General features: G+C 38.6%; 1 protein-coding gene across 3 annotated transcripts in view; it reads right to left on the reverse strand.

Moving 5' to 3' along the window:
• Positions 1-2,480: 2,480 nt before the first annotated feature.
• LOC119783915 (tetratricopeptide repeat protein 28-like) overlaps positions 2,481-25,521 on the reverse strand; it is a 321,296-nt gene continuing 298,255 nt past the window's right edge. For 2 of the 3 annotated variants that reach the window (XM_038285654.1, XM_038285657.1), the window contains 13 exons: positions 25,165-25,324; positions 20,519-20,659; positions 15,053-15,197; positions 14,725-14,904; positions 14,066-14,610; positions 9,808-10,055; positions 9,589-9,713; positions 9,273-9,504; positions 8,905-8,981; positions 7,933-7,956; positions 6,818-6,947; positions 4,964-5,071; positions 2,481-4,829 (listed from right to left, as the gene is read on the reverse strand). In XM_038285654.1, the coding sequence (XP_038141582.1) occupies positions 3,220-4,829; positions 4,964-5,071; positions 6,818-6,947; positions 7,933-7,956; positions 8,905-8,981; positions 9,273-9,504; positions 9,589-9,713; positions 9,808-10,055; positions 14,066-14,610; positions 14,725-14,904; positions 15,053-15,197; positions 20,519-20,659; positions 25,165-25,324 (3,725 nt within the window). In that variant the 3' untranslated portion in view covers positions 2,481-3,219. The remainder of the gene's footprint in view (positions 4,830-4,963; positions 5,072-6,817; positions 6,948-7,932; positions 7,957-8,904; positions 8,982-9,272; positions 9,505-9,588; positions 9,714-9,807; positions 10,056-14,065; positions 14,611-14,724; positions 14,905-15,052; positions 15,198-20,518; positions 20,660-25,164; positions 25,325-25,521) is intronic. The other variant, XM_038285656.1, reaches the window with a different exon arrangement.

Genomic DNA, 25,521 nt, shown 5'->3' on the forward strand with positions numbered 1-25,521 from the left:
TCAATCAATCTATCTATCTATCTATCTATCTATCTATCTATCTATCTATCTATATATATATATATATATATATATATATATATATATATATATATATATATATATATATATATATATATATACACTCATCAGACCAGAGAGTCGTATTTCTCATAGTCTGGGAGTGCTTCATGTGTTTTTTGGCAAACTCTATTCAGGCTTTCTCATGCCTTGCCCTGAGGAGAGGCTTCTGTCAGGGCCATAAAGCCACGACTGGTGGAGGGCTGCAGTAATAGTTGACTTTGTGGAACTTTCTCCCATCTCCCTACTGCATCTCTGGAGCTCAGTCACAGTGATCTTTGGGTTCTTCTTTACCTCTCTCTCCAAGGCTCTTCTCCCAGAATTGCTCAGTCTGGCTGGATTGCCAGGTCTAGGAAGAGTTCTGGTCGTCCCAATCTTCTTCCTAAAGATTATGGAGGCCACTGTGCTATTAGGAACCTTGAGTGCTGCAGAAATTCTTCTGTAACCTTGGCCAGATCTGTGCCTTGCCACAATTCTGTCTCTAAGCTCCTTGGGCAGTTCTTTCAACCACATGATTATCGTTTTCTCTGACATGCACTGTCAGCTGTAATGTCTTACATAGACAGATGTATGCCTGTCCAAATCAAGCCCAATAGTTTAATTAAACACAGTTCGACTCCAGTGAAGGAACAGGACCACCTCAAGGAGGATCAGAAGAAATGAACAGCATGTGAGTTAAAGTATAACACCAAAGGGTCTGAATACATATGACCATTTAAAATTTCAATTTTCTTTTTTAAGTAATTTGCAAATATGTCTACATTTCTGTTTTTTTTCTGTCAACATGGGCTGCAATGCTGCCATTTGCTAAAATAAAAAATATTGCAAAATTTTAGGGTCTGAATATTTCCCTACCCATTGTACTACATATACAGTGGGTTAAATAAGTATTGAACATGCCACCGTTTTTCTCAGTAAATATATTTCTAGAGGTGCTACTGACATGACATTTTCATTAGATGTCCATAACAATACTCGCTATCTGTATGAGGTGACTACCTTTTGAAGCTGATCAAGAGAATGCCAAGAGTGTGCGAAGCAGTAATCAAAGCAAAAGGTGGCTACTTTGAAGAACCTAAAATATAAGACATATTTTCAGTTGTTTCACACTTTTTTGTTAAGTATATAATTCCACATGTGTTAATTCATAGTTTTAATGCATTCAGTGTGAATCTACAATTTTCATAGTCATGAAAATAAAGAAAACTCTTTTTGGTCTGTACTATATATATATATATATATATATATATATATATATATATATATATATATATATATATATATATATATATATATATATAGCCCATTTCACAACGTTTTCCTTCACAGTACTTCCGGCGATTAGACTTTCTTCTTTAGGAAGGCTGAACACAGTCTGAAACCCCCTAGACGAAAGAAACATTTAGCAACTTAGACAGTAGATAAAGAAACAACAATCGCTCTCACTGAGCAGATTAGCTGATAAAATACCCACTCCACCTCATGACCACACGCTAGCTCACATTACCGCTTGTTGATCAGTGAAAGTGGACATGTTAACACACCGCAGCTTGTAGCGGTGCGTCAAATGCAACGTAGATTCCCATCCAATTAAATTGAATTTGGTATTGATGACGTGAAAAATAATAACGGTAACTCCATTGAAATGATTCAAAACTAAAGTAACGAGCCAATTTTTTAAAATGTAAGGAGTAGAAAGTACAGATATTTGTGTAAAAATGTAAGGAGTAGAAGTAGAAAGTCGCCATAAAAATAAGTAGTAAAGTAAAGTAAAAATATCAGAAAAATCTACTTGAGTACAGTAACGAAGTATTTGTACTTCGTTACTTCCCATCTCTGGTGCTGGAGCACATTTGCAATCTTTAATTTCTTTCACCTACGGTTGTTGAGTTGTGGTTTGTATTAGGGTCACCCTTCTGGAAACCATTCTCAGCCAGTGCATTAACAACACAATCTGCAAGACATAGAAAAGTGACCTTTGTTCAGAATTAATGTAGTTCAGGTCGGAGATTAATCTGACCTGGCCGTTTAAACACGGGTCGCATTTAAAAATATCAGATATGTAGCGGATTCAGGGCCACATAGGCAAGTGAACTGGGTCACATTAGAAAAAAAAAATCAGATCAGTGTTGTTCAGGCTGTTACGAAAAAAAAAAATCGGATTTGGGTCACTTCAGGCTGCTGTCTGAACGTACAGTAGTCTTAGAGAGCAGAATTCTAATTGGTTGCTCAATACATCAATCTGACTAAATACCACTTTGGGCATGATCTTCATTAAGAAATTTTTGTATGACATATTTAAAACCGGTCCCCAAAAATAAAACTCTTGATTAAAAAACAACAACGACTTTTCCTCACTGTAATATGTCTATTTGTCTGTCCTACTATTGAAAAACCATTGCCAAGTTAGAAAGACAAGAAAGTAAACACAATGTTTTTATTGAAACAGTTTACTGATAAATGACAGATGGTTGCTGTGAAACTGCCATGTTCAATCTCAAAAATCATGGGCTAAAAAGTCATACGTGGTACTTAACACTGAATAGCAAGAGAATCCATGCTTCAGAGCAGACACTCAGATCACAAAGAAATCAGGCAAAATGCCCTCTTGATTTCAATAAAAAATATTGATTTTTTTTCCCACTCTATCCATCTTTACAAGGTACAGATTTGTTCACTTTTCAATTATAAAAACAGTTAATACTGATTGTGAAACAAATAAATTTACAAAACATAATAATAATATTAATAATATTTCTTTTAATATTAACAACAATAACAAACAATAGTAACAATAATAATTAAATTTAAAAACAAAAAGTAGAATGAAGGGAAACAAGATGTGTTGCATCTTTTGCCCACACAAACAGCAATGTTTTTTTTTTTTTGGGAAAAAAAAATCAAATTGCATTTAGAGCTACCTGACACAGTTACACACAAACACAGTATCAGGTCGTTGAGTATTTCTCATTGCCATTTACAGTGTTATGGGCACAAAGACAAGACAGTCTCCAAACCATTCATTCATCCGTCTCTTCAGGAAGAAACTACAGAAATCCCTCAGGCCAAGCCAGGTTTAACGGACCAACAGTGGTCCTGAAAATGTGCCCGTATCCTCTGGCACACAGGATGGTAAATTAAAGAACCACTGTCAATGTTTCAGCATTTGGAAGAAGGGAAAAATCTTCCTGGCGAGAGGAACTTATATCCGTTGCCGGCAGGCAATCGGATAGGACGAGCACCAGGGCTACTGCTTGTGGAAATTGTTGGCGAAGGGGCAACTTTTCTTGGGTTGGAACAGTGGTGTCCATTGGAAGAATTCTTGGTACCGCTATCCAGTGACTGCAGTCCCAGCTCCCGCAGCTCCAGGCTGTCTTGGGGGTCATGAGGGGAACAGTGCCGTGGGGAAAGGTTCAGAAGGCTCAGTACATCTCTATTGGCCGGAGCAATAGGCCCGGAGTTGCTGTGGATGGCTTTAATAGGACCTAGATGCTGCTGCTGTTGACCTGCAGCATTAGTCCAGAATGTTTTCAGGTTGTGGATAGCTTGGACTTTTTCATCGATGACCCCTCTTCTTAGCCTATCAAGGTCTGGTGCATCTGCTGATGTAGAACAGGCAGATCCTGTGGAGGAGTAGGACAGTGCAGGAGATGGAGCACTGTCAGCTGGCGACTGGTGTCCAGAGCTGGGGGACACATTACTCGGAGAACGGGAAATGTGGCCGCTGTAAGGAGAGCTTGGGTACTTCAGTTTGAACTGAGCGTGGCTGTCCAAGGTGGGTGAAGGATGGCTGCCGTCTTTTTGGGAAAACTCAGAGACCGCAGGGCTGTTGTATCCAGAGCTAACCTTCTGTAGGGAAGAAGAACGGGAGGGAGGCTTGGGTTTCGGGGAGGACTGAACTCGACCACTGGCGCTGCTGTTAGGGCGGCTGAATGCACTAGTTTCAGAAGACCGGAACGCGCCGCTCCGACCTGAGGTCTCAGCTGGACTATTTCCACCATCTGCTCCAGCCCGCTGAAGACTGCTCACGGCTCGTAAGTGGCTGTGAGTTTCCTCCAGAATCTTCTGGGCAAGTTCTTGCGGATCAAGGTGAATTGGTTTCTCTTCCTGAGACTTGACAGTACTGTCTGTCTCGGTACTAGACTGGTCAGATTCGCCTGTATCTGAGCTGCTCACCTTACCCACCTTCTGGAACGGTGAGTTTGGGCTGGGAACAAGAGAGGTTTTCACAGGAGACGTTGGGGTGCTGACACTCCCCCGTGATGACACTGAGACTGTGTAGCCTCTCCCTGCTCCCGTGGAGCCTCCAACCCCTCTGCCTCCTCTGTGGTGTCTCCGACTGTGGCCTGGTGGTAATGGCAGAGAGTCACAATGGCTTCCCAGTGGCTCGCTGCTGATGATGGAGAACCCTTCATATTCCTCATCATCGCCTCTTGTTCCTGCTCCTGCAGCAGCCGCACCATGCGGAGAAGAGCGACTGCGTGGAACATGTGGGTGTTTGTGAACAGTGTAGTGTGCAGTGGCGCCACCTCGTTGTCGATGACTAAGGAAATCACAGTCTGACTTAGAGGCAAAACTCATCGAGGATGTTACAGAGCTGAGGCTGTAGACAGAGATGGCATCTGATGCTTGATTGTCCAGGCAAGGTGGAGAGAAGGGAAGGCTAGAGTATCCCACTGGTAATGGGTTGGAGACGGACTGAGCAGAAGCTAAAGACTCAAGGGAAGAGGAGCTGTCCAGGCTCAGGCGCTTGGGCAGTTCTGTAGAGTCTGAAAGAGAGAAAAGAAAACAAATGGATGCATGCATAAGGTTATAAAATAAATTAACTGAAAAGAAATTTAAAAGTATTCCTATAACAACCTAAGGCTGCAAATTTTACAATCAAACAAATAAACAAATTTACCAAACAGCGCCAGCAGAGACTGGAGAGCAAAGTGCAAGGTGCGGCGGTTAGCCAGCTTGCCCGTCTTTAGCACCACTTCTTCTTGTCCTACCTCACATAAATCGAATCCTGGAAACAGAAAATAACAGCAAAATGTCCTGTAAAAAAAAATCATATGCAGCAGTAGCTCCATGTACAACTTAATGTATTGAGGGTGGATGAACAGAGGAAGTTTAGAAAACATAACAATTATTTTGATTTCTTTTTCAGCAAATCATTTTAATAAAGAGTTATCTCTATTCTTTTGGATGATTATGGATCACAGCTAATAGAAAAACCCTAAATTCAGTTTCTCAGTTTTAATACAGAAATACTGTCAGCACTTAAAAGCCACTGCAGCATGATGTATCCAAGGCAAACGTCTGAACCAGAGAAAGTGTCGTACCAGGGTTAGGAGGAGCCTAAGGTCCAATGTACGTCTTCCTTGGTCATTGATGATTTATGGAGACATGTTACCTTGCCACTATGTTTTTATGAGGCCCAAAGTCAGGGCAGACGTCCATCAGGGGATTTTATAGCATTAACTTATTTCCCACCAGCACTTTTCCCCAGCCCAGAATTCTAAAAGTACCAGTAGCCTAACAAATTTAAAGATTCTACTGTGTTTGCTCAGTTTGATTGGAAATCAAACTTGCCTAACCTTAAACCATATAGATAATTTATTCAAAATAGTCAAGTCAAGGGCTTGCTTCAATAGCACAGTGGTTAGTGCACACAATCCATATACAGAGGCCTTAGTCCTTGACGTGGCCGACCCGGGTTTGAATCCGACCTGTGGTCCTTTGCCAAATGTCTCTTAGCCTACTCTCCAAAAGAAAAAAGCAAGCCTCTAGTTCCATAAATACTCAAAAACCTAGAGCCAACACTGCAGTTATACGACGGAGTATTAGGGCCAAGCTAGAGTTTTTTTTTATTTTATTTTTTTATTTTGAGAATAAAGTCGTAACTTTACGAGAATAAAGTTGTAATATTATGAGAATAAAGTCATCATTCAACAACCCGTTTCAGAAAGAAAGCTTCGAGCTCTGACCTGCATATGACGGCCGACCAGCACCACCAATCAGCAACCTGAGTCCATTTTTAAATACTGGCCAACTTAATGCCAGTTTGCTAAAAGATTTCCCTTGTTTGTCAAACCGGAGCCAAAGTATAACTTCACATTAAGCTTGGCATTCTTAATTTCAGGGAAGACAGTGCTTCTTGTAAGAGTCGTCATAAAATACAACTTGTTTCTATTAATTTAAGGACTTTATTCTCTTAATATTACGACTTTATTCTTGTGATTTTATTAGTTTTCTCGTTTTGACTTTTTTCTTGTAATTTTCAAATTTATTCTCGTAATGTTACGACTTTATTCTTGTCACTTTATTACTTTATTCTCATAATGTTATGACTTCTTGAAATAGAAAGAAAAATCTCTTGCCCGACCCTAACACTCTGTCGTACAGTCGAACACCTAAGCAGGACCACATATGTATTCATTCATCACTTCATGCAAAAAGAGCCTCAACCTAGTATTGGGTGCAGATGCTATACAGGACATGGGCATTCTGTTCAGGAGAGCTTACATTTCTTTACCAAAATCCCCTCTATTTCTGATATAGAATTTAAGGTTTTCATTATTTGGAGGTCACAGTCCATCTAATTAATAGAATTAAATAGTTTACATACATTACCAAATGCCATCAATGACATCATGAACAAGCTTTACATTGTTTTCTATTTTATTTGTATTACATTTTTGTATAAATGCAAACATTGTTTATATTCTATATGCAAAATGGTTTTGCAGATACAGGTCAACAGTCGACTCACCAAGAGCAGCCAGAAATTCATGGCACCCAGGCAATCTCCAGAGCTGAACACTAATGGACACCTGGATGGGCAGGAGGGAAAAGTCCTGCTCTTTCTCTCCTGTCTGGAGTTGGACTAGCACCTGGTGCAGCTGGTGAACAAAGAAGAAAAGACTATGAAATTTAATAATTTTATAATATCCTGAAATATGATTTAACTAGTAACTTGAATATCCTTAATGTTAAGATCAGCACTAAGCTGCTGATCATTATATTCAAATCTCTTTATGATCGTCCATTGAAGCTATTCCAGAAAAAAACAACGTAATGAGCAACAAAAATAAACAACAAAAATTATCTAGAAATAAGTAAACATTTCTTAAATTAATTGTATTCACCCTTAAATTGAGTAGGTAAATGAGATAGTTTGCCAATGGAATGATTAATACTCTTAAAATAAGATAATTAGATAATATGCACTTGAAATAAGACAATGCAATTGTGTTATCTTATTTTAAGTGTAAATTGTCTTGTTCCATTGGCAAAATGTCTCTTTTACCTCCTCAATTCAAGAACAAATGCACTTATTTTAAGAAAAAATGACTTATCTAGATTTAGATTTTTTGCAGTGAATTATATTTCTTAGTAAATTAGATTAAAAAACAACTTCAGAGAATTAGAACTCAAAGAAATAAACCTTTGTGGGAATGTTCATGAGGACTGTGAGAAGACTTGCCCGTTTTGTTTAGGGATTACATATCTAACAACAGAGGAAGCTTTGTCGGTGTGGAGTAACTGTGCAGGAGGAAAAAGTGAGCCTGGACTTATACATCACGATTTAATCCCTGCAACTACCCCGACATTTTCTTTGACCTGCAATAACCCAGGACTGAAATCCTTTAGTGGTTTAAATCCAATAAAGCAAAATAAAGAGAATGGGAATTGAAAAAAATACTGATTCTGAATGTAGCCATGCAACCTAACAACGTCAGATTTAAACAATTTAATTGCAACTTCTTTACAAAGTTAGCCTTATTTGTGTTTCAATAAAAAGGTACAATAAAAAAAGGAAATGGGTTTAGAGTATTGAAGCAGAGCAGAGTGAGATGCAGTACAAGCAGGAGAATGCTCACTTACCATGGCCACCATATTTTTAACAGCCTTCAGACCACAGCGTGGGAGCAGGGAAAAGAGAATAAGTAATGTTTTAATGCATGCACAAAGTTTGCAGACAAAGATTTAAAAAATTCAGTCATAAGAAGAGAAGCAGCAAAAAGAAATGTAAAAAATATTAATGTAAACAGTTGAGGTGTAATCAGTACACATTGGCCAGTTAAAGAATGTTTCATATTTTCTACACCAAAACTGAAAAATATCCTAACTGCATTGCTTCTCAGTCCAAGCATGTGAGTGCTACACGTGACACATGTACAGGAAAGAAACTCTGCTGTGTAACAGTTTTTCTACTGGTGTGGAAGAGAGAAAAAACCTGCATTGAAGCCTGTGCTGCTGGTTAGGCTTATTTGCAGCAGATTAGGATACACAAGGATTTGCTGTTTCATTAGTGTGTATTCGTGACATAACTTTGTGTGGGCACTGATGTCTTTCTGACACAAACAGCATCGAAAAGTGACGATAAAGAAGTAGCCTTGATCTAATAGTACATGTTTTTTTCTACATTTTGTCAGATTAAAGCTACTTTCTAAATATAATAAAATATATTAACATGGCTACTGAAAACCACAAATGGCCCGTGTTATGACTTTTTTTCTTTAAACCCTCACAGAAAGTCCAGATTTGTAAATTGTTGTGGTAGGATTACAGTTTGTAAAAAAGTTTTTTGATGAAAAACAGAACAATATGCGACATATCCAAAGCATGGGAGCCTATTAAAGATTTTTAATAATTTTCTCTCACAGTGTCAGAGTAAATGCGGCCGCAGATATGATCCCTTTCAGGTTTAAATATGTAAAGTGAAATAAAGAAAAAACTTAAAAGAAGTAAATGCTTTTGCAAGGTACTGTTCTTATTCAGTTCAAAAGGATGCATGTCATTTAATACCAAGATCAATTTCATATGGTGCGTTTGTTTGAAGCAGCAGGCTTTTACCCGGTTGATGAGCTGCTCTCCTGCCTCTGAAGCTGTGATGAGTTTGCACAAAGACTGGAGAGCTGGAGGCGGCAGACCTGAGGGATGGGAACAAAGGGAAATCATTGTTATTCATACAAGAAATTCATCCTTAAAATTAAGAAGTACCTGATTTGAAATGACAGAAACTTAAACTAACAGATTTCATTTATCAATGAAACAGACATGAAAATGAATTACTTAACATAACGGTCAGTTATGTATTATTTATATTTTCCCATTTTCAAAATGATTTTTATTCTCCATTTGCACTTTGAAAATTTAGAAGAGAAACATAACAAAGAAGCAACAGAGCACATCCTGAATCTGCCTGAGCTGTCTCCACATACCGAGCAGTGATTGTAGCGTAGTGCTGCACTGCTGGAGCCTGTCTCCTGGGTCAGCAGTGGGAAAGAAAACTGCAGCAGGAAGACCGGTGCCTGCAGAGTCGAGACGGAAGCCCACAGCTGTCAGCAGGGCCTGCCATCCAGGGACCCCACCGACCTTGTTCTCCACGCTCTGCTGTGATGTATACATGGAATTATGCTGGCCGTTCTGTATCCTCTGAAGAGATTTCTCCACCTGGAGATAGAATAACAGCCATTCGTCAGTGTTTTCATGTGCTGCTGGTTGTCACATTTTGTACTGTTTGTGCTGATATCTCACCAGATGAAGTAAAACTCTCAGAGCATCGCGAGCTCGATCGGGATACTGCAAAATCTCAGCCAAGGCTTGGCCAATAAGGGAAGATGGGCTGTTTAGCTTCACATCATTGCCAATTAGCATATATCCTACAGGGGGAATAAAGCAAGGTGAAGACGTCATTTTATGATCATTATTTCTGTTTGACTACAACTTAATTAATGCATGAATGACATCTCTAACCTGCCCAGTTGGAGGGATGAGAATACTGCTTGCTGCTCTGCACGGTCTTCATGGCATCTGCAAGAGCTGCACTAGCCTTGGTCCCATTCAGCAGAGCAGAATAGAATGCGTGGACAAAAACCTTGGAGGCCGCAACAGGTACAGGCCACAGGGACACCAGAACACACTGAGCACCAGCAGCCAGGAAGGCTCTGGTTAGTCCCACAACACCATCTGCTGTCACCTTGCTGCTAGACTCTTGGTACGACCTGCAGACACAGTCACGCAGAAGCAAAAAATTGATGATTTTATATGTTTTATACAATACTGACATAAACATAAACCCTGTTTAAAGACCTAGACTTTTTCATGATTTAATTTTACAAATATAAACTTTAATGTATGTAAATAATTGATGAAGTTGCGCCCACGAGTACAAATTTTAATTTTAATATTCCAAAACAAAGCTCAACATGGAGATTACAACCATACTTGCTTAATGATATAAATTTTTGTAAATACTTGTCACAGAAAATAGATGATTTTCTAAACACTAATTTAAAGTAGAAACATTTAAAGTAGTCATGAGGGGACACGTTATTTCATATGAGGCATCGCAAAGAAAAATTAGAAACTCGAGACTGAAGGAGATTAATGACAAGATATCGGAATTAGAAATACGGTATAAAAAAAATATGAATAGTTTTACACTGCAAGAAATTCTTACTGTTAAATATGAATACAATACCATTTTGACAAAGCAAGTAAGTTACCAAATTTCTCAGTTACGAGTGTGTTATTTTGAGCTTGGAGACAAGCCACATACTCTCCTATCTCGACAACTAAGAGGCCAACAGAACAGTAGAGCAATACACAAAATTAGGTCCAATACAGGTGAAATTATTACTACTCCAAAATCTATAAACAAATGTTTCACAGAGTTTTACAAGGAATAATACAGAAAAAAAGCACAGGGGAACATAGATTCCTGGCTAGAGGGAGTCCCCATCCCAAGGCTTGAGATTCCTACTCGAAAGGTCTTAAACCAACCACTGACCATAAAAGAGATCTCTGATTCTGTTAAATCCTTCGCCTCTGGGAAAGCCCCAGGTCCTGATGGGTTTGGAGCTGAATTTTATAACAAGTTTGTTGGACAAATATCTCCATTCTTGCATAGGATGCTGCTTCACTCAATGGCTACAAAAAACGCTTCCGCCCAGTTTATATGATGCAAACATTGCCCTTATACTCAAACCAGATAGAGACGACACAAACCCTGCATCATATCGCCCCATATCTATGTTGAATCTAGACTGTAAGATTTTTACAAAAATTCTGGCCAACAGATTAAATTCTTGTATTGAATCAATTATACACAAAGATCAAACAGGATTTATCCCTAACAGACATTCTTTTTTTAATACAAGAAGAGTGCTAAACATCACATATCACAAATTTCCAGCAAGTTCAAAACAAACTATACTATATTTAGACGCCGAAAAGGCGTTTGATCAAGTTGAATGGGGGTTTATGTTCAAGGTTCTTGAAAGATTTGGGTTGGGGGAACCCTTTATTTCCTGGGTACACTTAGTTTATATGTACCCGACTACCTCAGTTGTCACCAATCAAGATAGATCTACTCAATTTTTATTGGAAAGAGGCACACGGCAGGGGTGCCCACTCTCGCCACTGTTATTTGCCCTTGCCATCGAGCCCCTAGCCATCAGTATCCGAGAAAACCCAGGTATTAAACCCATAACAATTGGAGGACTTGATCATAAAATATCATTATACGCTGATGATATTGCCATTTTCTTATCTGATCCTGAGCTCTCAATCCCTACACTATTGGATGTAATAAATGGTTTTGGTGCCGTCTCTGGCTACACTATAAACTGGCAAAAGAGTGATCTCATGATTCTCTTAGCAGATTTAGATCCTGCGTTTCTATCCTCAATTCAGTTCAACATTTTAGATAAAGTTAAATATCTAGGTATCAGAATAACAAAAAATCCAAATTCTCTTTTTAAGTATATTTTTACTGCTAGACTAAACTCCTTAAAAGAGAATATAGAAAAATGGAGAATACTGCCTCTGTCACTTATTGGTCGGATTAATACAACTAAAATGGTTTCCCTCCCAATATTTACTTATTTATTTCAGAACATTCCAATATATCTCCCAAAAAAATTCTTCAAGCTGATTGATTCGGTTATCCTGCCATTTATCTGGGACTACAAATCACATAGAATATCAAAAACACATCTTCAACAGCCAAAGAAGTGTGGTGGTTTGGGCCTACCATGTTTCCTACATTATTACTGGGCTGCCAATGCCAGAGTGTTTATATACTGGCAGATGAATCCAGATTTAGCTACTTCAGAAAATGTCCCATCTTGGCTAACAACATAGCTCAGTTCCAAAATCATCTCTTCAGGCACTTCTTTTTGCATCACCAAGACCCCGGACCTCTACACGAGGAGAACATTTTATCATACAGCAATGTGATAAAATTTGGTTACAGATTCGAAAATATTGCCAACTTCCTAATCTGTCCATTCATGCTCCAATATGGCATAATCATGCATTTCCTCCGTCGTTTACAGATTCCGTTTTTAGAGAATGGTCCCGTATAGGTATGGTGTCAATCAAAGACATATATATAAATAAAAAATTCTGTTCTTTTGAACAATTAGAAGTAAAATATAGTCTACCTAAGAGTCATTTTTTTAGATTTTTACAATTAAGAAATTATGTTAGGGATAATTTGCCAAATTTTGACTCTCTCCCTTTGGATAATGATTTCTTCAAAATCATGCTCGGCCCACCAGAGTCCAAGGGTTTAATTTCTTCACTGGTTCGCTATTTTTTAAATAAGTCTGAATGTTCAGCGTTAAATATAAAGCAAAAGTGGGAGGAGGATCTCAATATTACAATCAAAGACGATGTATGGAGCAGAGCACTGGGTGACATACACTATTGCTCAGTGAACTCAAGATTGCAAGTAATACAATATAAAGTAGTTCATAGGTTACATTACTCAAAAACAAGGTTAAGCAAAATTTTCACACAAACATCACCTCTCTGTGACAGATGTAAAATATGGGACAGCACATTAGCACATCAATTTTGGCTTTGTCCAAATATTCAAAGTTTCTGGACCTCAATATTTGAATGGTACTCTAGCGCCCTTAAAGTTAACATAAAACCCAATCCAGAAACAGCCCTCTTTGGTGTCTCGGACACTCTTAACAAATTTTAGCCGTGATGTAACAACAGTGGTCTCCTATGGCATGATGATAGCCAAAAGATGCATATTAAAGCAGTGGAAGGCTGACAGACCACCTAATTTTGAATCTTGGATCAAGGAATTTACAGGAATCTTGCACATAGAAAAAATATTACAAAATTTGGAAACCCATTTTAGAACAATTGAAGCCATAAAGAACCCCCATCTCCCCCTCTTTTCTTTGTTCTACTTTATCTCATTTTTTATGAATAAAGGTGTGGACACTCCTAATTGATTGGTTGAAACTCCATAAAGTGTGGTTTTTTTTTGTTTTTTTTTTACTTTCAGTATGTCCAAAGTGTAAATGTGTAAATTAGTTTTATATAATATTATTTATTGTTTGTCTAATGCTTTTTTTTTTTTTTTTTTTTTTTTTTTTTGTGACAAATGCTAAAGGATTCACTAATGGACAACTACATGAAAATTAATCATTGTCATGTTTTTGTTATATACCTGTAGAAAATCTATAAAAATAAAGTAAAAAAAAAAAAAATAATAATTGATGAAGTAAGAAAAACCTCTGTATTCAGAACTTTTTACAGCAATGTCCTTAAATCAACCCAAGGAAACATGTATTTTTTCTAATCTGAGTACAAAAACAGACTTCTGTAAAGGCCTCAGAGTTTTCATTGAGAGCATTAGTAAAAAAACGGCTTTGTGGGAATTAAAAGCAGATTTAGCAAGCAACTCACAAAGCACAGCTCAACACCAGATCTAAAAAGAAGAAGTGAATGCCACAACTGCAAACCTTTAAAGACATGGCTGTGCAAGAGGCACATTGATCACAGACGCAGCTAGGATGCCTATGGGTAGTTTTTAGAACATTTTTAAAAACGTGTCACATTCCTTTCAAATAATAATTAAATTCAAGTTTCTGTTGGTTTATATGAAACAGATGTTGTACAATTTTGTGGTTTTAGTGCAGCTAAATGTGGAAAAGTTCAAATGGTATAAATGCAACTGCAAGGCTCTGCAGGTCTCCACACCTACCCCAGCACTACCAGCTTGACAGGCAGCCTCAGGTCCAATATGTCTGCCGCTGTCAGCAGAAACTCCTGCAGGGGCGGACTGTCACAGATACTCTCCACATCGCTGTTGTCATCCTGCATGCTGAGAGACTCTGGGATGGTGTAGCCGCTGCCAACAGAGCCCTTCCTCCCTCGACTGCCGCTGCCTCTCCTTCCACTCGCTCCTCTGCCTATCGTTCCCACCCCAACAGTGGATCCTGACCCGCCAGGTACACATTCTGGGTTTGGGGTAAGCACCAGAGCAGCCAGTTTCCAAGAAATGTGGGTGGCAAAATGAGCACACTCAGCCTGCGTGAGGGTTCCCATCACCCTCTCCTTAGTGGCAGATGAGCCAGTAAGAGGTTGACACCCCAGCAGCTCTGCAACCATAAGAGCTTCTTCCTCAGCGGTGGGCATGGGTCCCCAAAGCCAGCGGTCCATCACAGGTGAAGGCAGTCTAGGATTTCCAACCACTGCTGCCATGGATACGCCACCACACGGAGCTGGTCCAGAACGCCGCGAGTGAGTCTGCATGAACAGCAACACAGTTTATGTTTCTGCACAAAAACGTGACACTCAGATATGCATAAAAGACTTTAAAATACATGATTTCATTCAAGTAAACTAATTGAGAAGTCCAACCTTTGCACTGAATCCAAGGCCATGGATGGAGGGCACAGCGATGAGGCTGAAACGCTCATACAGGTATTCATTAGAGGAGCTTCCTTTCAGCAGAGCAAAAGGGATGAGGTACAGCTCTCCCTCCAGGACCATCACCAGCTGTCTATGTCTGCCAACAGGCCCGCTGGAGTGCATCAGACCCTGCCAGACAAATGAAATGACAATTTAAAAAAAAATCGATATAAAAATGATTGTCAGTTTATGGTGATTATTTTTCTCTTAGGGCTTTTACAGCTTGGTTAACTCTTATAATTATGGATGCAGCAAATGACAGAGCGGCAGCACTTACCCCCTCCATAGGTGCGATGAGTAAATCGTAAAGTGCCCGCAGTGGCGGTTTGCCAAGGTTTGTGGAGCGACGAGGCAGGGAAGAGTTACCATCTTTGACAGGAGACATGGTGTTACTGAAGAGGCTGGTCATGCTCTGGCAGCTCCTGAACAGACAGCACAAAAAGCAACAGAGTTTTTATCTGGTATGTCTTACCGTAACACTGCAGCTAGAAGACTGTTTATGGAAATGTCTCATCTTATGTTTTTGATTTTAAGTTTCTTCTTTTTATTCAGAAAATGAAACCAAAGAGTGTGCTGAACTTCCTAGGCTCCCTCAGAAGTTTACTTCATTGTGTTTGAAGGAAACTCCCACTAATTGTTTTGCTGGAACAGTAAACTAGATCTTTGTGTCCATAGATCATCTGAAGGGCTCTTGGTAGCGGTTCTGTCCACCTGAGCTTTGTGGATCTCTGGAATGAATAGGACCATGTTCCTTGTGGTACTTTTTGGTATTGATACAGAAGTATGGGATCCCATTGGAGCTTGGAAGCATTTTCTCATCCTTGAATAACTAAAGCAAGAACTGTGTCAGCACTCTCAGCCCAAAGTCAAGTTAGCTGATAGGAGTTGCTTTGGACAGGAGGTTGTACAGTTTGCAAACCTCAGGGCTTCATCTTTGCTTACATGTGGCTCAGGTGGGTCTTTAAATCCCGGTTTCTTTTGTGCATTAGAACAGTTTGCTACTGCAGGAGTTAAAATACCTTTCATGTCATTCACTAGTGATGTAGGATGAACAGAAGAGGGATTGACAGAGTGAGGGACACAGCCAAAATCAACTACTGTCTAACTGCTACACTTAGCCTCAGAGACAAAAGCCTGAGACTTTGTCATTGGGAGGAGAATGAAGTTAAACATCTAATCCTCTGTAATAACTAGTTTGTCTCTGTTATCTTCAGAGGGGGCTTCCCTATGGAAATTCCTTCTAATAGAAAACCTCGGGGGCAACATAGAACTTGTTTCAAGAATCATAAACTCCTTTCTGCCTGCCACTGATCTGGGAGTTACCAGAATGGGCTGGAAATATGTTCATGCAAATAAGGATGGCAAAAACTTATCTAAAATGAAGTAAAATGTTCTTAAAATAAGTATATTTGCCTTTTATTTAGGCCCTAAAAAGAAGATAATTGGAAATTATGCACTTGCAATAAGATAACACAATGGTTTTTTGTTAATTTAGAACTAAACTTATTCCAGTGGCAAATTTTCTTCCTTACTTTCTCCAGTTAAGGAAAATGTAATTATTTCAAGAAAATATTACTAATTATTATTGCAGTGCCTCCTGGATGTTCCATCCCTCCAACCTGGCCTCACATTAACTTCATGCAATGATTAAATTGAGGGAGGGTTTCTGTTTTTTTAAGCAACATACTGATAGCCTATTTTATCTTACAGGGATTTTACATTAAGGCTGCCATATGATCCCAAACTGTGAAAAAACAAGGTTCTGCAAAGAAAACACAAAAAAAACAAACTCAAATATTTGGTATTCAAATTGCTATGTGAGCATAAATACACCCTCTACTATTTTTTGCCCTACCATCATGCCTATGTATTTTTTTTTTTAGGTAAAAAGAAGCATGGATGAGCTGGCAACTCTCAACGGCAGAAAGCCAAATATGTGTTTTATGCTTTAAGCAACATTCAAGTGAAGCAAATCTTAAATTAGACAAGAGTATACGATGTTAAATACAATTTATGCTCATCCTACTGAAACTTTAATACAGTCATAAAGAGCTCCACTAGATGGCAGCCTTGCACTTCTGAAGAACTCCAAGACTGGAACTCTTCTAGAGTTATATATATAATATTATATATATTATTCCTAATATCCATGCAAAAATCAAAGCAATGCATTTACTGCGCTACAGTTTTGTAAAAAATAGTTGAAAGACCCTTCTTTTGCAGCATATCTATGGTGTGGTGGAGATTAAAGCTCCCAGTTCAGCCCCACCAACACCCTGCACTCTGAGAACTGTGCTAATCGTTGCCTAGGGGTTAGAAACCTTCAGCTTGGCCCTCTGGGTTAAAGCTTTATGTCTGAACTTGTCACTAACTCCATCTGCTCCACTAGAGTGTCCTCCGGAACCATGCCAACAGACATCTATCCTGCCCTTCTGGTAGCCTCAGGCCACAGGCTTCCCTCCAGCTTCTCAGCTCTCCGTCTCTCTCTCTGAGGCCTTGGCGTAAGCCTCGATAGGAAAGCAAAACAATCATTTGTTAGCCTGACAGGAGCAAAGACAGAGGAGGGAAGGTAGAAGCCAAGTGAAGGTGTGGAGTGCAGAGCAAAGCAGTGAATTTAAAAGACAACAGGCAACGAGGCTGAAGGTAAAGACCAAATTCACTGCCTAAGCCACAACCCAAAGGATCAAAAGGCTGAAAATATTGCACACACTGACCTATTTTCATACTCGCTAAATAAAACAATATGCTTGTTCTTTACTAAATGATTCATTAAAAAACAAGGCTTCATACTTTATCTGGGTTTAATGTTTTATTAACTGCTTCATGAAGATCATCAAACAACCTCGTGATATGTTGACGGTCTATAAAGACCTTTATGCTCTGATCGGATTAGACAGACTTTTATCCTCACCTTGCCATACTAATCCATTCAAGCCACTCTGTAAAGATTAGAGATAAAAGAGGGAAACTGACAAATCTTTGTTATCCTCACTGCTTTATTTCTGAGCCAACGTTATAACAGTATTCATTTACAAGGAATTGAAATTTCTGCACAGAAATGGAGTGGTGGTTGGAGTTTAGCAAGATTTTCATTTAAAAGACTCCATTGGTAATCAGCTGGTGGGACACTAAGTATTTCCTTTAAGTATTAGTGAACACACTGCATACATACACAGTTTTCAGTGTCAGTGCTTCTGTTGGAAAATGTATTACCTGCATCAGTAATATTTGTTATTTTTTTTCCATGTAGGCACATCCCCCAGTCATTTATGGTGCTACTTAAAGCAAAGTGGATCTGTTTTTCTTTTAAAGCGTCTAGTTATTCTACTACAGAAAAAACTGCAATAATAAAAATCTGTTAGCAAACTCATAGTCTAATGGCTTCATCTGCTAGACTCCTTCTGCAGCCTACAGTATGTGTTGCATGTGAATGGCTTCACACTCAGGCAACACATAGGCTGCAGACTCCAATTAGTAACGTTAAAATGCCCTGTATCCCAAATGCTAATAAGATGCTTCACATTAAGGTTGGACAATTTATTTCATCTGCAATGCAGCCGCAATAGTTTAAATTAACAACTTTACAAATCACAGAGGCACTGATTTTTTTTGTAAGGTTACATGCAAAAATTCTAAGACAAATCACTTCTCACTTCAGCCCTTTGGTGGCAGTAATACACTTAAAGTGGGTCTAGCGCCACACAGAAGGTTATAGAGAGTTGCAGCTTGCAAGCAGATCAGTGCATGCAATATAGAACAAAACTGTTTCCCAATCAGCTGTAAAGAACAGCTATTGTCTTTAATAACATTTGAATCTAAACAGATTCAAAATTACTTATTTTAGTTACACCTTTGTGCAAAACATGTTATGCAAAGAGCAATTATAGCTTGTGGTTACTGTAGAGTAAAACAAAATTAAAATCAGTATTTGTAAAAAAAAAAAAAAAAGAAAGATACAAAAACCAACATTTATATTATTTTTAGTAAAATCTCCCAGCCCTATGACACACAGTTTAAAATGTGAACTTTCCAATAGTTTTTTCTTTCCCTGGAGTTAAGCATGCAAACTGCAGAGCTGTGTGGTTTCTCCTACACTGTGTACCCTTGGAGCTGCTCTTACTACAAATAATTAAAGATTTATCCTAACAAGCCGGGTTTCTAAGGCTGCAGAATAGGTTGAATAAATCACTAAAAGATTTAATAATATGAGGCAGTAAATAAGAACTTGTTTTAAGTTTTAATTTTGAGACAGTTGTTAATTATTTCAAGAATATTTGGCAGAAAAGTCCTATCTGCTGGTAGAGTGAAGCTATTTCCAGGTTCACACAAAAATAAAAAATAAAAAAGATCTGTCTTGTAAAGTCATTAATAACTAGGTAATAGAGGATTTGAGTCAATTTAGAGATTTTTATTGATAGCGAGTTTATGGGTAAATCAATGCTTGATTTTACCAAAACAAATTGTATTGTTAAGAGAGTGAAATGAGCCTGGTTCTGCTTGAGGTTTCTTCCTGTTAAAATGGATTTTTCCTCTCCACTGTCGCTACACATACGTATGCTTAGTGTGAGGGATTGCATCCGAGTCAATGAGTCAATGCAATCAACTGATTTTCCTTAGATAGAAAACTTTGAATCAATTTGACTGTATGATCTGATGAACTGTAAAGTGCCTTGAGATGACATGTGTTGTGAATTTGGTGCTATAGAAATAAACTGAAATATTTTATTGATGCAGAAATGAAAAAAAAAATGGTTTATCCCCATTAATAATGCTGTGATAAAGATTAGAACTGACACAGATCTATGTTCAGAAATTGACGAAAAAAAGAAAATCTGTGATGAGGAAAAAGTCTAATTTCAACATTTTATTCCCTCTGATTTTTCTCCCTAATAACGATTTGTGTTAAAAATTGCTACAAAATGTCAACACAAAAAAACAAAAACAAAAATGGAACAAAGGCAAAGAAAGCCTTAGAAAGCACACTAATGGTGTAAAGACAAACCTCGAGGGAAAGGTGTTGAAGAGTTTTCCTCATTATCTTTGGTTTATGTATTATGATAGAATACAGACTCCTTAACATGTTCAGCTTTATAATTCCACATTCTTTGAGGCTCGAAACAATGAGAGGATTATTACCAGCAGCCCATTAAAGGGGCCTAATGAGCACAGAGACTCAATTAAAGCTGGAATTACCCCTTCATCAAAGAGCAGCTCAACTGTGGACTAGGACAGGGAAAATATGACCCACCCTCACACACACACACAGAAGTGCATTTACTCCCGATAGGCACTACCTATCAATGCAATGTACACGAATAGTCTGGGTTCTGCTAACAAATCACATGCTGAACAGGACAGCGATGGACATTTAATAAGTCTGCACAACAAACATAGACAGCTCAAACACTGGCCTCGTTGATGTCTGGGAAAAAGGACGCGCACAAATGTGTGCACACAGATGAACATCCACACACAGAGCTCCATCAGAGGGAGTTGATAAGGGCTTTAGCAGCTTGGCTCTGCTCCGTCTATTTAATAAGGAGAATTCACATGCTGCCTCCGCGCCGGCAAGACAATGCCAAAGAGACTCCTTTCACAGATGAGCCACAATACCCACGAATCTCCTTACCCAAGGACATATTTTTAATCCTTCTTGTTTTATGAGGAAGAGGTTTTAAGCCGAATTTGGTGATTAAGTCAGAGAGCGCTGGAAACGTTCTGTTGATGTGCAACCACCTCCTACCTGTTGAACAGGTTGTTTCTGGACACCATGCGAAGGAAGCCTGTTGGGTCGGTAACAGAGTTGAGCTTGTTGTTGAGTTCTTCAAACTGTTGGTCCAGAAAGTCTCCCGCCTCGCTCTCTGTCTCGCTGCTCGAGCAACCCCTGAAAGAGACGGAAAGAGATGAGAGTCAGAGAGTTTCTCAGCCGTAAAAAAAAAATATTGGCAGGCAAAAAAATAAACCCTCTCGAGCACAGAAGACAATGCGGAGAATGACATTGTTTCTTTCGCAGTTAAATAAACTCCACACACTCCTGACCTGCCATAAATACACACTATTCAACCCACACTCTTGGCCCAATTTCCCAGCCTTGAGCCGACACCCAGATGATAAGCACAGTTAAATCCTTTCATTATAATGCTGGTAATGCTGATCTAGTCCGTGGGGAGTCAGCCGCCCCCTCCACACTCTTCTTCTGTCTGGATCTTTTCCCCGATGTACCAAGAGTTTTAAAACAAGCAAAATTTTAGCTTTTATCTCTGTTAAGACATGTGGAAAACCTTCTCAGCAGAAGAACCTGAAAACACCAAAACACATTCGTTGGATGAAGATAAATCAAACTGTTCCAAGGTGCATGCATATAATAAAAAACACTACTTATTCAAAGATTCAAAGAGGTAGTGTTCATATTTAAAGATAATTTATACATATCCAACTGTGAAAACCGTTATCCTTCATCACCACAGGATATACTGTTAAGAATAAAATTATGATTCATTTAATCACTGCTCTTATTTGAGGCAGATTGATTTTCAAGCTCAAGGTGTTCTTATAGCACCTTGAAAACATCTATCTTGAAAATATGATACCACAAGGTGCTTCATGTATCAGCTAAAGAAAATCATTTCTACTTTGGACATATCTATCATATAAAAGATAATAATTGTCAACTAAGAGACTGCACCAATGCGAGCAGCTGTTTTTTATTAGTACAATGGGTGAAAAACTGCAGCTTCCTGCAGTTGGTTTGAGCTAAATAATGTCTAAATGAATGGGGAAGGTTCTAAAAAGCCATATCAAACATCTTCATTCAGAACAGTACAACAATTATTAAACAATTATATGCTATAGTGTTAGAAGTGACGTGTGTAGTGGATGTTGATGGTGTGAGAGGGAAAAACACCAAAAACATCAGTCCCAGTGGCAACACGTCAAGGTGGACTGCTGGAATCTAGCAGGTTGTTTGTCTGCCTGGTTTGCTTGTCTGTCTGGTTTTGTGGTACACTGGCTTAATCACATTGTTATTGGATGTAATGAGCATCAAACTGAAGGTTTTCAATTAAGGCAACAATAAGAGATTATGTCAAAAAAGCCTCACTTCCCTTTGTCCGTATTTGTTTTGCACACATTCTCTTACCACTTCACTTCCACCTCATTCACTTAAGTCTCCAGTCATTTCAGAGTGAAGCAGTCCCTTTGTCTGCACTCCAGATAGAGAATGGGCTGGTAAGTGGTGCCATATTGTGCCCATCCAGGCACAGTGGTGTGTGTGCAACTTCCCTTTGGAGTAGAAAATGAGCTGATAATGGTGCAGGAGGGCCAAGCTGCTTTGGCGTTTGAGAAAGGCACAGGGCGCACCAGCTGGGCACTATGCATCAAATACCAACTAGAGAAGCTTCAAAAAGGATGACAGTGGGCGACTTTAACTTTCAATCTCACACTGCTGCATCTTCCATCTTCCTCAGGCTGCTTCCCCTGTCGTGTGTTTGGTCTTTATTTACCAACCTTGGCTTCTTTGACTCCTTCCTATTGATTTTATCGCCTCTTCTCAGTCTTTTACTGCTTCTGATTCTCAGAGTAACCCCCTTTATCTTTTGCTTCACTTCTGATGCACTATTTGTCGGGCGGACTCACCATCCATTGCAATACAAAGAGCCATTATTCCATCTCATTTATTTCCTCGGAGCAGGGAGGGGGACTCTTTCAGGCAGGTGGTGGGGAGCCTGTCATCCAAGGATTCAGTGGCGCAGAATAAGACTCTTTACACACAGAAAAAATGACCATTCAACTGGCTCTGAGGATACAAATGTTACGTTTTGGCTACAGCTTGGACAGAAAATCATTTGATTTCACTTTTTACAAATAAAGCATGTTAATCTGTGATTGAGAGTTCATTAAAATTCAATATTCCAATGATACAATGAGGAGTTTTACACCTGTGTTTTCAAAAAGCAATGAGTGATATAGCATTCTATAAAGAAATGAGCAAATGATTTAGATAAAATGTTTAAACTGCATTATTATTTACTGAATTGTGTTCATGCCTGTCCTAGCAGTAGCTTGGATGAGGAGTTGTTGCAAAAAAAAAAAAAACAGAATGAGAGGAGAGTATTTGTCCATTTATTTAATTAAAGTAGATGGATTAAGTGGAGAGATTCTCAAATGGAGAGCTGTAGTCCAGGTCTAGACCCTAAAGTAGTTTTTAATGAACCCATAGAAGTTGTCCAATGCAGCCCAATATAGTTTTAATGTATATAATTTTTTATGTTTAAGAGAATCTATTCTAATCGGCAATATACTAAAGGTCAGGACTTAAAAACAAAACCCTTCATGTGTGATAGAAAGGTTTTTTCCAGCATGGTGGAAGTCCTTCAGGTCTGTGTATTGCGGATAATGTGCCTCATGAGTTTAGTGAAAGTGGGGTTAATCAAACCTGACACTAAAGAGTTACGATAAAAATTCAACACAATATTAGAGGAGTTAAACCAAGTTTAAGGTTTAGTTCATATTTGTCAATTTTCTAGAGAAGGATCCGGCGCACTTTCCAATAATAGCTTCATACGCAAAAAACATAATGTGGAAATGAGAAAGCTAAATCTCAAGGAGCTACATCTGTACATTTACATTAGGCAGAAAAATTGTATGTTTTATATTGTATATACCGGTAGCTATAGATTCTGTATATATATCTAATATGTCTGCATCATCAACACCAAGTCAATTTCCTTTTAGTGCAAACCTACTTGGCAATAAACTTGATTCTGATTCTGAAAACAGGTTTTCTAAATGATTGATAATCCTAAGCTTGTTGCCAAATAAGTTAGAACAAACATCTTGTTCCCAAAGAAGATTGATTGGCAAATAGAAGCCTGACTTTGCTATCCCAGTTCTGTCAGGAGTCCCAGCAACATATTGTAAGAAGCATGTAGAAAGATACTCTAAAAATTTAGTGAGTTTTAAAGGCAATTATACAAAAATATAAAGGAAACTTTTCCTTGCAAGTAGGATGAATTGTCAGAAGATGTGCGAATTCACAAACCTCTGGTCGGAAGGCAACAAATGCATTAGCTTTGATACAGAAATGTTCGGAACCAATGAAATGCGGAGACGTGTATGACATCACTACGACCACCAGAGGCGGAAGGCTGAAGTAAAACAAAGATGGCTGCGGCAGTTTTAGCTGGAATATTCTCTATTTCTTTTTGGAAAAAAAGAGCAAAAGCACATGATTTTTGCCTTTGTGGATGGAAAGATGGCTGCTCGACATGGAGGCATGTGCCCCTTAGTGACCCTTACCCAATCAGCTCAAGGAACTGCACTAAATGTCCCTCCCATTTGCCAACACTTTCCCCCGGAGCCTTAGCAGATCGATACTATGTTGAATTCAAATTGAGCTATACCTATCAATCTGGCTTATGCCAGGTTAAAGGAAACTAGCTTCTAAACTAAAAAATAAATGAATAAGGATTCTCTCTTGTTCTCTGCTTATGCACTTTTATGTACTCCAACCTGACCCAAAAACAGTAACAAATAAATAAATAAAAATCTGTCAACTACAAAGAAATTTTTTTTTTTCAACTTTGTTTTTTACTAATTTATTTATATTTTTTTTATTTATTTATTTTTCGTCAAATGAAAACCCTTGCTGTATAGGGTAATTCCCCCTACAAGTTTAATTATCCTGAGATGAAAAGAATGAAAGCTGATGCCATATTAAAAAATGCTGAAACAATCAGGGAACTTCAAAAATAGTCACCTTTTATTAAGCTTTTTTAATTCTTCGTGTCTCATCATTAATTAAAGCTGCTTTATCATAAAATACATATTTACCTAGAGAAATGTTTGGAACCAATGAAATGCGGAGACGTGTATGACATCACTACGACAACCAGAGGCGGAAGGTTGAAGTAAAACAAAGATGGCCGCACTAGTTTTAGCTGGAAAATCCTCTATTTCTTTTTGAAAAAAGAGCAAAAGCACATGATTTTTCCTTTGTGGATGGGAAGATGTCTGCTCTTTACTTTACTTGTTTTAGAATGCATTTTATGTAATTTATATGGTGATCCTTTAAAGAAGTATATAATTGCTACTTTAAATTCTCACTTTCAGCAGAGCGCAGAGCTTAGATACATCAGATCGAACATTTAGAGAAAACATTTTAAAAGAAAAATATTCAATTCACTCTTTGCTTGTGAAAGGTAAATTGTACAATATAACACAGTTTTTCAAGTTTTCCCAGTTTCTATGAGAAGAAAGACCAACACACTTGCCCTCCGGTTATTACTCAAAAAGAACTGGGACACCCCAAGTCCTAAGGCTGAACATGCAAAACATAAGGCTCTGATCCCAGGGAAGGGTTAATCGTTCATTCAGATACAAGCATCCTACCTGCTGTAGTAGGATTCCACTCCAAGGGCCTCCCGAGCGCTCGCAATGTGCTGCTCCAGCGAAGAGCCGCTAACCATCCCACCACTACCCCCGTCCTGGAAGTCTGACCCCCCTTCCGACACACCCTCACCGAGGTAAACCTCATGAAACTTCAGGATTCCTGTGAAAATCAGGGCGACAGAACCAAACATGAATTTCTTTTATTTTTTCATTTCATGCCATCTCTTTCTATGTTTTTTCCTGTGACTCGTTCACTACACCAGGAAATGTTTGATCATTTAAACTGAGAGCTGTGGGTAAGGATATTTGCAGCAGTGCATCTGTGAAACCAAATGAATAAAACAAACAAATATTCAA

Source organism: Cyprinodon tularosa, unplaced genomic scaffold (assembly GCF_016077235.1).
Source record: "Cyprinodon tularosa strain WSP-4 unplaced genomic scaffold, ASM1607723v1 ctg214, whole genome shotgun sequence".
In the NCBI taxonomy this organism is placed as follows: Eukaryota; Metazoa; Chordata; class Actinopteri; order Cyprinodontiformes; family Cyprinodontidae; genus Cyprinodon; species Cyprinodon tularosa.